This window comes from Nyctibius grandis, chromosome 5, assembly GCF_013368605.1.
Source record: "Nyctibius grandis isolate bNycGra1 chromosome 5, bNycGra1.pri, whole genome shotgun sequence".
NCBI classification, from domain to species: domain Eukaryota; kingdom Metazoa; phylum Chordata; class Aves; order Nyctibiiformes; family Nyctibiidae; genus Nyctibius; species Nyctibius grandis.
Window position 1 is genome coordinate 32,383,576 of NC_090662.1, and position 12,985 is coordinate 32,396,560.

At 37.7% G+C, this 12,985-nt stretch overlaps 1 protein-coding gene across 1 annotated transcript in view; it reads left to right on the forward strand.

Annotated features, from left to right (window-relative positions):
• DOCK4 (dedicator of cytokinesis 4) overlaps window positions 1–12,985 on the forward strand; it is a 269,438-nt gene that overhangs the window by 88,659 nt on the left and 167,794 nt on the right. Inside the window, exons 2-5 of the mRNA XM_068400425.1 lie at window positions 1,487–1,570; window positions 2,577–2,617; window positions 5,592–5,647; window positions 7,618–7,714. Coding sequence (XP_068256526.1) covers window positions 1,487–1,570; window positions 2,577–2,617; window positions 5,592–5,647; window positions 7,618–7,714 — 278 coding nt within the window. The remainder of the gene's footprint in view (window positions 1–1,486; window positions 1,571–2,576; window positions 2,618–5,591; window positions 5,648–7,617; window positions 7,715–12,985) is intronic.

Below are 12,985 nucleotides of genomic sequence, written 5' to 3' on the forward strand. Positions count from 1 at the left end.
AGATTCTGAAGAAAGATTTGGCAAAAATCCTATAGTATAAACCATATCCTGTTGGTTTACTCATAAAATCTGGAACTTTCTGGCAAAGATTCACAAATGAATTTTCAGTTTCTGTGGTTACTGACAGCTAATCTCTCTTGCTGCCTTTGACGAACAATGTGACAAGCACCCGGCGGTGGATGACAGGTTATCTTGTGTTTGACCGTAGTCTCTGCCTGTGGCAGGAGAGACCTCTGACAGCAGGCAAGAGCCACCAAAACAAGTCGTTGTGACTCAAAATCTTGCAGGTCCTTTGGTGGAAGAGTTAGTTATGCGTATCTGCACCCATGGGGTTTCCTTTTGGCTTTTACATGTGAAGATTTGTTCTCGCGCCTCTGAGTTGGTGGTTTTTTACTTTGCTGTGAGATTTGGGTTTTCCTATCTAAGTGGATGGATATTTGATAGCAGCAAGACTGCTGTTTGGCTACTAAGTAGTTTTGTGCATCGTGCCCTGCTGACACTGGTAGAAGGACATTTTCCTCTTCAACTTCAAAACTAAGCTCTGAAAGAACACTACAATACAGAGAATCAAAATCACTGTTGCTTGGTCTCATGGCCTGAATTAGGCAATATTTTAATTCAGAATTTCAAATACAGTAAGCACAGGGTGGAATAGCTGAATTGCTATATAAGCTTGTTAATGGATTTTTAGCATTTGTAGGAATGAGCATTTTGAGTGGCTTTTGAGTATTATATTTTGGTTCTGAGTGAAAAAAATAGCTGGCTATTTTTTTAGCACTAACAATATAATACTTAAAATTTGCCCATTATAAGTATTTGGGAACATCACTGCTCTGGTGGCCGTTTTGTTTCTGAGGCATGTTTTCTCTCCAGTGAGGGAAGCCCTTTTCTGTAGCTCTCGTCCCAGCCTGAACTCATGACCTGGGCTTCACTGGCGTCTGGGAGGCTGCAGGGGAGACTGTGTGTGCACTTAATGTATTTTAGTGAACAACATGCTTTACTGGTCTCCACCCCCTAACCATTTCCTTGCATTTGGGATTATATGGAGTGTTGGGTCTATAACATCCATTAAGGGAATGTGAAATAAGGTTTTTCTTTTGTCGTGTGTGGGTGGCATAGATGGCAACAAAAATACTGTCACTTTCAGCTTGAAAATTCTGAGGTCTGATGTATGTTAGTGTGAGCATTTGGAATATAACAGTTTCTGTCCTTCAGGGTAGTTATGGTCTAGCTAACAGTGCTCTCCAGAACAAGCTTTCCATTCACGTAGGTCTGTAAGTTTCGGGTTTTTGCCAAGTCCTGTATTTTAAATTTTTTACTTATACAAGTGGCTTAACCTCTGATTCTTTCTACAGCTTATTAAATTTCAGTAAGCCTGTTTGTTCTAACACTTAACTTCCCTGTTAATATACTATTTTTGTTAACAAGAGGAATAACAATTTATATTTTAATGTTGTAAATAATTGAAACTTATTATCTTTTTCAGTAATAGCTGGTTTTCGAGGGACAGTCCCACATGGCCTATCACTGGAGATTGGAGACACCGTTCAAATATTAGAGAAATGTGATGGTGAGTTCACAAGTTGATATTCCAGTGATAATGAAGTTTTGTACACTGTTGATTTGAACCCCATTACTATTCATTTATTTTCTTAAATTAACACATTTTTGAAGTCAATAAGATAACACATTCTGGCCTTTTCATTTTTTTCACAATTCCAATGAGCTCCAATCCCTATAATAATTAATTTGCAGTTCATTCTTTTTATTTAATCTCTCTGTTTAATAAACATTCATAGAGGATAACAGTTAAAACAGCAAGGAGTTTTCATTGTGATTCTTCTGCTTTCTTGGTATTTCCAAGGGAAGCGTGGCTGCCATCAAGACCCTTTCAAATGAATTAAAAGTCATGAGTTTAAATCTTAAAGCAGTGTAAACATTCTCTTCTGCCTCTGTTCTGAGGTAGAGAATACTAATCTGATTTTAGCAAATGTCTGTTGCTATTGTAAGAGAAATAAAGTTGCATTTTTTTCATAATCTGCCTCCTTAATACATTACCTAAGGCTTGTCTGGCAATATGATTTTTTGATCATTTAGGATTATATAGGTTTTTTTTGGTTTCATATCAGGATTATATGCTGCTAACCTTGTAAGACATTTTCTTACAGAAGGCATAGGATCTGTTCTTTTGAATAAGGTGTATTATGAATTTTGTATAATAATGTGGTTGATAGATTTAGAACATGAAGTCCAAAAATGATTTGTAAATCTTTACAGTGAATATGAAACCATTTCCTTTTTCCTGTTGGTGTCTAATGCAAAATATAACTGGGATACATTGTTAGAAACATTTGGGGATACGGGGTTAAAGAGTAAATCCTGAAATTGTGTGAATTAAGTCATCTGAATTTGACCTGGTTTAAACAAAATACCTTTCATTGTATGGAGTCTTTCAAATGAGTGCAGTCTGACAGCGCTGTGTAATTGTCATGTCTGTCCAAAAGGGAAAGATGAAATCTGTTTTACATATGAAATGATTTGCATACTTTAAAAAGCAAAATGTTCTTTCTTCACAGGATGGTACAGAGGATTTGCCTTAAAAAACCCCAATGTTAAGGTAAAGGTTAATTGCAGTTTTGCATTCTTTGGCAAAAACATATATTTACTTTTTAAAAGTTTATGGTCTTCATGTGAGCATATGATATTTATTCTTAAAAGAAAACTAGAGCTTAGTGTTAAGTGTGTTATTGATATTGCTTTAATTAGATTTGGACGTGGATGCTCCTATGTATTAGGATGATACACTTTACAAATCCGAGGCTTTGGTGAATTTTCTTTTATTTCTGATTTTTAGATTGTGAACTCAGAGGAAGCTCAGTTGAAGGGAAAACACTACTGAGAATAAAAATTGTAAATACTGTTGAAAAAGTTGGTTAGACTGTGCCTATTTTTCTTGATGTTATGAATTAATTTAGAGCAGCCAGTAGAGTACCAATTGAATAAGAGAGATGTATTATCATGTAAAATATATGGTTCATTTTATTTTTCTTTGATGTGTAGTCTTTGATTTCCATAGTAGTGTAGCTGATAGTACTCTAAACCAGACTTCACTGTTTTATTTTTTTCTGCATTCAGACATGAAATATTATGAAATTCATATTTCAGCGTTTATTCATGTTGAATATATTTAAGCTTTACCTATCTTATTTGTGTTTCTGTTTTCTTAATCTCTCCTGTTCACTTGCCTCTGTGACTGTAAAGATTTTGTTTTTCATATGGGAAATCATTTAAAGATTTTCCTTTTTTTTTCTCAACACAGTACTAGAGTTTTTAGTCTTACAGCCATTGAAGAAAGATCTTAAATCATTTATTGCTCATTTAACCTGCATTGTAAGCTTCACTCTTTTTTTTTCTCTCTTCGTTTCCAAGCCCTTTCAGCTGCAAAATAGGGCACATACATGTTAATTTCAAAAGTTTCTAGGGGCTCATATCATAAGTCACTGGCCTTTTGTGCCTAGGCCTGCAGTCTCTGCTCACATAAATTTCCTTTACTTTATATGTAAGGTCAATGTGAACAATAAATTTAGCCACAGAGTCTAATCTGATGTTTACTGCTTTAACCTCGTTGATATATATTGCAATTTAATATATAAGACATGAGCAGTTGGGTTTTGTTATTGCATTTTCGTGTCCTTTGTTGCAATTCTCACCACATGCTTGCTGTCACTCTTGCTTTGTGGTCTGTCAAATGTGTTGATAGAAGTTATGAATAGGTTTTCTAAACATGACTTGATGTGTGAAGGAAATGAGATATATGTTTTCTGCTTTCCTAGTGTGAATGCAAACAGTTTCCTGAATTGGATTTTGAAGGGAGTCTCTCCGAAAGTAGAATAATAAGAGCACCTTGTAGCTTCACTTGTTATTGATATTTCTCTGTCAAGATTCTTCCCTTGTTATCCTGCCAGCTTTGACACTCAAAGAAATTATCTGTGGCAGCTGGTCTGCAGTAAGCATGCATATGCAGCCATCCTGTTTTCTGGCACATCATTACAAATGCAGGGCTGTACATCTTACTGTCCTTGGGAGATGCTCTCCTGAACTACTTTACATTATGGAGGAGTAGGAGCATTTACAAGGGCAGTTGCCTCTACATAGTAGATGCATTTTTGTTGAAGGTCTAACGCCTGTGTTAAAAGAAAATGGGGCACCATCATCACAAAGGAAAGCTGTATGCAGCTGTGCTTATTATAAAGAGAACGCATATGTGTTTTCCCTCACTGCATGGTATAAGGAGCTGTAGCATATTACATTCCCAGTCAGAAGCTCAAGGCTGAGTTGCTTCATTTTGCTTATTGTTCTGATTTATAAAGGTTAGTGCGCTGTAAGAGCAGTATGACTGTTGCAGCAATGCTGACCATTCAAAAGAACAGTGGAGACACCTCAAATAACTAGAAAAGGACCACTCCTGTCAGGACACTGAGGCTCTTTGGTAGGCATCTACCATAGCTTTGCTGTGCATTGCAGGGCATAGTAGCCACCAAACGAAAATTTATTTTGACTTCCTTTATTACCTTAACTTAACTTTATTTTTATTGAGCTTTGTTAACTTTTTCTCTTTATTTTGAAAATCCCTATCTGAAGGTACTATTTTTAAGACGCTGTTGGTAAGACGTTAACCCCCCGCAGCTGGTCCGTTTCTTGTCAAGGTGGCAATCACAGAATCACAGAATCAACCAGGCTGGAAGAGACCTCAGGGATCATCGAGTCCAACCGTTGCCCTTACACCACCGTGTCAACTAGACCATGGCACTAAGTGTCATGTCCAGTCTTTTCTTAAACACATCCAGAGGTGGTGACTCCACCACCTCCCTGGGCAGCCCATTCCAATGTCTAATAACCCTTTCTGTAAAGAAATTCTTCCTGATGTCCAACCTGAACCTCCCCTGGCGAAGCTTGAGGCTGTGTCCTCTTGTCCTATCGCTAGTTGCCCGGGAGAAGAGGCCGACTCCCACTTCACTACAACCTGCCTTCAGGTAGTTGTAGACTGCAATTAGGTCACCTCGGAGCCTCCTCTTCTCCAGGCTAAACAACCCCAGCTCCCTCAGCCGTTCCTCATAGGTCAGACCCTCCAGACCCTTCACCAGCTTGGTTGCCCTCCTCTGGACTCGCTCCAACACCTCAACATCTTTCTTGAAGTGCGGGGCCCAGAACTGAACACAGTACTCAAGGTGCGGCCTCACCAGTGCCGAGTAGAGAGGGACAATCACTTCCCTAGACTGGCTGGCTACAATAATTAATAAAAACATCTAGGATAAGTGAGCTCTCAAGCAATCTTCTACATGCTCTACACATGTTTATCTTCTAATTTTCTGAAGTATTGAAGGATTTAAACTCTACTGAATATGGCATTTTAGTTTCTGTTAGATCTATACTGAGTATATGTTGCATTCTTTTTTTGTGCATGTTTTTTGGTAATTATTTGGAGGACTTTTAATTTAGCACGCATTTGCATATTAGATGGTACTAAATGGTACTTCAAACTCCTGTAAGGGGAGGTTTTTTGTTTTTACCTAAACTGTTTTGTTTTTCAGGGCATATTTCCATCCAACTACATTCACTTGAAAAATGCATGTGTTAAGAACAAAGGGTAGGTGAAATATTCAATTCAAATATTTAAACGTAGTCAGTTACTTCTACTAAAGATCTTTTGCTTATAAGGTAAAGTGGTGATTTTGTGATGTTATAATATCTTAACTTCAGCTTATTGCCACGGGGCTTGAAATGGTTGCCCTTAGCTAACCTGATATTCCTGCATGGTCATAAAATTGGAGTACGTATTCTGAAAAGCCATGGAGCACGATTAGGAATATCAGTCTGTATTGTCTAGAGGAAAGAGAAAACAATTTCATGTTTTCACTTCCTGTTGTTAAGTTTGGCTTCAAAAAGATAGTGCTTTAATTAGAAGAAGTTATTTTGTACAGAAGCTGGCTATTAACCTGCTGTTTAAGATTAGTTGTTTTCTTTGAGGACAGCAGCTGTACCATGGCAAACAGCTGGCATTTTACAAAAAAATGGTAAAATAACGTATCAGTTCAATGGCAAAAGACTTCACTAAAACTGTGAATGAATAGAGATGTTTTTTCCTTTACTTCTTTCAGGTGAAGAGCCAATATTTAATTTCGACAACTGATCTCTCTTCATTTTTAGAAGAGTTAATAAAAACAAGAACAATTGGTTAAAATTAGTTTAAAAATTTTATTTTGGACCTCAAATATTCTGACTAAAAGAAACACTGATTTTTATTTTTTTTAGATGTAATATTTACCTTGACAGTATCACTTCTAAAAATTTTTTATTTGTCAGTGATGTTAGTTCAACAGAGTTGTTTCCAAAGTTTTACTTAATTTGGGAGCATTCACATTGTATCATTGATTTAGATTTATTAATAGAGAACTGATACATTAACAGTTTGAAACCTGTTTAGGTGAAGACATTTCTCATTGTAATAGATGGATGCCTAAACATCAGATGTAGGTGACCTTTATTTTGTGAGCATGAATGAGTGAGTAGAGAAGGTCCATGATTCATGATGGGCAAAAATAATCATGAAGACTGTAATTATATTTTTAAAAAAAAAGTGTCATTCCCACAGGTGAAATGGCTCCACATTACTGTTAAACAGTGTGTTACTTGCTATGGAGTTCAAGCCACACGTGATTTATCATGCCCTAGGATCCTTTCTCCTTTAAAAGTGGTTGTAGATAAAACTGAAGGTTCAGAGAAATAAGATTATTGTAAACCATCACAATAAAACAAAGCTGAAAGATGGAATGGTTTTTGTTAGCAGACACTGTAACAGTACTTGCAGGGAGTTCAATGTTTGTTGCCTTTATTTTCTTTATTAGTCTGTGTTTCCCATTCAGGCCATGTGCCCTACAGCACATCACGGCTGGGGGCTGTCACATTGTTACGTTGACTTGATAACACAGAAATGATATCATGAGAAAAGTAATCCAGGCATGAATGCAAACCTTTGGAATGGTCTGTGTGTGAGAATGAAGTGGTAGTGATGATGGTGTGTAAAGTGATGATGGTGTGGTGGAGAGTTTGGTCTTGGTCAAGCCAACCCAGCTTTTTCTTGGGCAGCATCAAATAGGCAAGAACTCACTCACACTGTACTAGTTTTCTTTTGAGTTTTTATATCCTCTCTCCGTTGAAGGAATGGCATTTTCTGCCTTGTTTCTATAAATACAGATGTAAAAAAAAGAGTGGCAACAGTCACTGGTTTGGAGTCTAAGCTAAAGTCAGCAAGATCCCTTTGGAAACTGTGGGAATTACTTTGCTATGAAAGTAGTTTTGGCCATGCTTATCTCATAGTAAAAAATCCTCTGCGTGACTTCTCTGGGACCAAGACTTTCCATGGGGATTAAATTATTTTCACCCAAGACTTTTCCATGGGGATTAAATGAAATATACAAATAAAAAGTGTCATGGGCTGAAGGAGCACCCGTGTAGGTTGATAGATATCACTGTTGGCAGGAGGAAGTATTTATATTAGTAACTGTAATGGGATTTGTAATGCTTGTGTAATATCGTGTGTTCTTCTGCGTGTTACAGACAATTTGAAATGGTTATTCCAACAGAAGATTCTGTTATTACAGAAATGACATCAACTTTAAGAGACTGGGGAACGATGTGGAAACAACTCTATGTGGCAAGTACTCTGAATTATGTTGCTTTGATTTAATGCCAACTCAAAACACACACTGTTGTTTAGATGCTCTAGTTTAATTTAAGTATGTTTTTCAGAAAAAAAGCATTCAGTTTGGTTTTTAGCTGTTCTAATTATGGACTAAATACGTCGCTTAATTTGTTCCTGTCATTGACTACTACTGCTGCTAAACTTTAGCAACTTACCGAGTCCTGTCCAGCTTCATCATGTAGCCATTGGATCTAAGGATTCCTTTGTCTGCTAAATTGAAGTGTTGGAAATAAGTGTAACAAACAATATTGGTATTTTATTGAAACACAGAAATAGAGTATATTATTGAAAATCTCTCAGCCAGTTGTTTTGATTTGTAGTCATTCTCATATATTTTTATTTCCTCTCACATCCACGCACTCACAAGCGCCGAGATGTGTCCATGTTATTTGACCAGGATCTCTTGTGTATGACACAGAGATCAAGGGATGCCAGCTGTTGAGTCCTCATTGCTGAGGAAGGCTGGGGGGTGGTTCTTGATTAGCTGTACTGAACTGATTTTGAATTTACCTACCACGCATTACAGAAGTGGATTCTGGTTTTGAACTTCTTCCTTATCTTGCACTTCATAAGTTTTAAGTAAAAGTCCCATGTTTCATGGTTCTCTTATTTTCCTTATCTGGATATTTTGTGGCTCTGGTCTTTTTCTCCCTCTCCCTGACATCTTCAGGTCGGTTTGTTTCTCTCCTTCTTTGAATGAAATCACACTTACAGTGTTCTATGGTTATTAGTGCCTATCTTTCCTTGTTCTGTCACTTCTTTTTGTACTTATGTATACATTTTCATATTTCATTCATATCAATCTTAGTAATTCTATTACAACTCCCTACAGAATGCCCCTCTATGAAGTTATTCTACTTTAATAGATACTTAGAGTCTTCGCTTTCTGTTTAACTATCTTAGTAGATTCATCTTCTCAAATTTCACTTTAAATCATGTTTTTTGCCTTAACCATTCCCCATTTTCTGAACCCATGTTGTGTTTTCTGTTTCATTTCTGGACTAAGAACTGGATGTAGTATTCCGGTGGCAGTTGTGTGAGCACCAAACACAAAGTAGCAATAAGCAACTATTCTTTCTTTCTCAAAGAACACCTGTGGGGTGTGTTATTTCTAGAATTTCCATTTATCACTCCATCGCTCTATTGTGCTCAGTCTGTAAATGTGGCCTCTCCAATTCTTTAATTACTTCCCTTAAAAACTTCAGTTGATGCAAAGTTTATATCAATAAAAATGTTTGTATTTTTTTTTGAATAGGGTAGACAAACCTTTTTTTTTTTGCATAGAGCAAACTCTTCCAAACTCAGCTACCTGATGGTTTCCTATTTATAATCCTGTTTTGAGTCACAAGTCATTTAAGCAGCTCTTACTGCATTATATAAGTCAAACAGATGTGGGATTATTCTACTTTATTTATCTAAGTGTTGTGCAGTATCAATAGGATCTTGGATGCATGCTCCCTAGACTGTCTTCCCTCCCATGTCTCCTATGAACCCACTGCAGTCTCCCATTTTTTTGAGAGGTTTCAGACTAGTAACTTTTCCACTGTAAGAAATCCTACCATTTCTTTCTCTCAATTGAGTACCACCATAGGTAGAAATTGTTTTGTTTTGGTGTACTTACAACACACAGAAAGAAACCTGTTTAAGATCTCTCTTTATTCTGACTGAAATTCAGCCTTTACTGACCGTTCTGCATCTTTAAACATGTTTTTATTTTTGCACATCATAATCTAAGACACAATAATTGCTATTATTTCCTGTTTGCATGCCTACTTCTATTTCCTCCGTTAACTGAACTTTTTCTTTTTTACTTTCTCTTGACTGTAGAGTTCTGTCTTTAAAGGTTTAACTAAAATATTTTAAATTGTGATTTGCATCATGATAGTCTACTGTTTTTAACATTTGACCTTCTAATCTACTGTGTTACAATCAAACCATGGTTTGGACTTGGCAGCATGTGCACACCTAAAATGTAAATAAAAATTACCTCAGTAAATTTGCAGATGACACCAAGCTGGGTGGGAGTGTCGATCTGCTGGAGGGTAGGAAGGCCCTACAGAGGGATCTGGACAGGTTAGATAGATGGGCCGAGACCAACGGCATGAGGTTCAACAAGAACAAGTGCCGGGTCTTACACTTTGACCACAACACCACCATGCAGCGCTACAGGCTGGGGGAAGAGTGGTTAGAAAGCGGCCCGGCGGAAAGAGACGTGGGGGTGCTGATCGACAGCTGGCTAAACATGAGCCAGCAGTGTGCCCAGGTGGCCAAGAAGGCCAATGGCATCCTGGCCTCTATTAGGAATAGTGTAGCCAGCTGGTCTAGGGAAGTGATCGTCCCTCTGTACTCGGCACTGGTGAGGCCGCACCTTGAGTACTGTGTCCAGTTCTGGGCCCCGCACTTCAAGAAAGATGTTGAGGTGTTGGAGCGAGTCCAGAGGAGGGCGACCAAGCTGGTGAAGGGTCTGGAGGGTCTGACCTACGAGGAACGGCTGAGGGAGCTGGGGTTGTTTAGCCTGGAGAAGAGGAGGCTCAGAGGTGACCTTATTGCAGTCTACAACTACCTGAAGGGAGGTTGTAGTGAAGTGGGAGTCGGCCTCTTCTCCCAGGCAACTGTGATAGGACAAGAGGACATAGCCTCAAGCTTCGCCAGGGGAGGTTCAGGTTGGACATCAGGAAGAATTTCTTTTCAGAAAGGGTTATTAGACATTGGAATGGGCTGCCCAGAGAGGTGGTGGAGTCACCATCTCTGGATGTGTTTAAGAAAAGACTGGACATGACACTTAGTGCCATGGTCTAGTTGACACGGTGATGTCAGGGCAATGGTTGGACTCGATGATCCCTGAGGTCTCTTCCAACCTGGTTGATTCTGATTCTGTGATTCTGTAATGTAATAAAAACCTGTTCACTTGCATCTACATAGTCTCCAACCACTTATCTTAACTCATTGCTGGGTTGATAATTATGACTTAAATTGTGGGAAGATTAGCTACCTTCTGCTGATAGAGGGATTGCTTCTGCTACATGAGAAACAGCAATGAGTGGTGTCGATAGATCTCCTCCAAGTCAGGATGGTCCAGAAGTAGCCAGCCTGCTACCTTTTTGAGATGATTGTATGGATTTTGTTCAGAGAGGCTGTTCAGAACCAGGTGACCTTTCTGAAACCTGCAATTGGAGCAGTTGCTAATTTGCTTAGTGAAAGCTTTTATACAAGAACCTACAAAATCAAGTATTTCTTTCTGTTGGATTCTAAGTAAGAGTATCATTTGAAACTTGACAGTGAAATTGTAATTACGTAGTATGAACTGTTTCTTGAGAAACAAGAAACTGTTTCTTCAAAGCTTGTTTAAAATTTCTCTGGATTATAATGGGAAGTAGTTTTCGCGAATATCTGAAGCATATCTAAGTGTCATTGCTTTGTATATATTAGCAAGTATATTAGTACATTGGCTTCTCCTGGGAAGTGGTGGAGTCACCATCCTTGGAGGTATTTTAAAGATATATAAATGCAGTGCTTAGGGACATGGTTTAGTGGTGGGCTTGGCAGTGTTAGGTTAGTGGTTGAATGTGATGATCTTAAAGGTCCTTTCCAACCAAAACGATTCTATGATCCTATGAAAAGGAGCAAAAGTATGATCCTTTGGTGTAGAGACCTGAATCTATAAAGCCAGCACAGTTGCCTGTAGATCCACTCAGCACTTTGAGATACGAGCAACTCATGACAAATTCTAAAGCTTTGGGAAAGTAAGGAAACCTGAAAATGTTGCTTTGAGCTTAATACTGTTGTTAAACATTAGCATGTTTCTTGTATTCACATGAATAATTTACTTCAGTAGAGCTTATCATCAGATACTGAAAACAAAGATGCACCTGAATTAGTGTTTATTGGATTTGTTTTTTTAACTGTAGAAATGAAATCTTTATACACTAGCATCGATGGAAACATGTGAGAATATACTGTCAGCCTAGTTCTCTGTAACATTCCTATAAAATCTTTTTTGTCTCTTGCTCCTAATTCAAGGGCTATTGGTATAGCTTTTTTTTTTTAATTTTCTTTTACTTATGAAGTTCATATATTCCTATTGTTCTTACTGAAGTTGTTTTTTGGCAGCTTTTTTCTTCACTGCTGTTATTGTGTGTTCAAAATACACTGGCTTTCTTTTTTTTCTAGAGAGAAAACGAAGAGAAGCAATAAATTAATGACCATTTCAGTGAGCTTATGAAGTGAATGATTGTGAAATAAAAAGAGCAGACTTACCAAATGGCAGTTTGTCAGAGCCCTTGGAATATAAAAGTTATTGATGGAGAGTAATGGTACTTCTAAGTGATTTTTAGCTTTTCATAGCAATTATGCAGCAGAAGTAGCTGAACTTTGTTTTGATGTCGTTTGTTCATAGGAGGAAGGAAAAGGGAAATGGGTTTAGGGTTTTTTGGCAAGAATGAACAGAACAAATCTGAAGAGGAATGTTTTTTCAACTTTGTATGATGCATCACTTAAATGGAAGTTGCAATATTTCCTCAAGCTACAACTTCTTTGAAAAACTATATTAAGTAAAACCACTTAGAACTGGTGAAAGAAGAGTTAAAAGAACTTCTGTTTGGGAGTAGACTGTTAGGGGAAATTGTTTATGCCCTTAACTGGTATATAATTAGAGTAGGAGGATGTGGTTTAAAAAGCAATCATATTCACATAACTTCTCCTGCTCTGCAGTTAGATGGAGAAGAACTGTCTGGACAAGATTCTGTCTACGTGATAATATTTATTTATGGTTAGACAGTAGTGTGTACAGTTATATCCATGCAAGAAAAAGTTAAAAGAACATTAACACTCCGTGGTTCAGAGTTTGAATGTTAGGAGCTATTGCCTTTTCATCCCCTTATGTGTATGAGTTCAAATAGTCTTGAATTACGTGATCACATACCCAGTGTTGATGAGACAGCAACACAGAATGAACATACTCTTGGAATAAAACAGTGCTATGGCATGAAACAATTGTTTTTGTTCAAGTTCTGTCATATCCATCACATAAATTAAACTGTGTTAACATGAAGCATAAGGAGTTGGAGTGAAATTTTGGAGTGAGTGTGGTGCAAAGACAGGGTCTGTGGTAAGCTCTGAAATGTATTTATATGCGCGCACACACACACATGCAGGTAAAATGGTCACAGTATGATGGGAAGAAAAAAGATCATGACCAAGAAGGGGAATAAGGAAGGAGTTTTC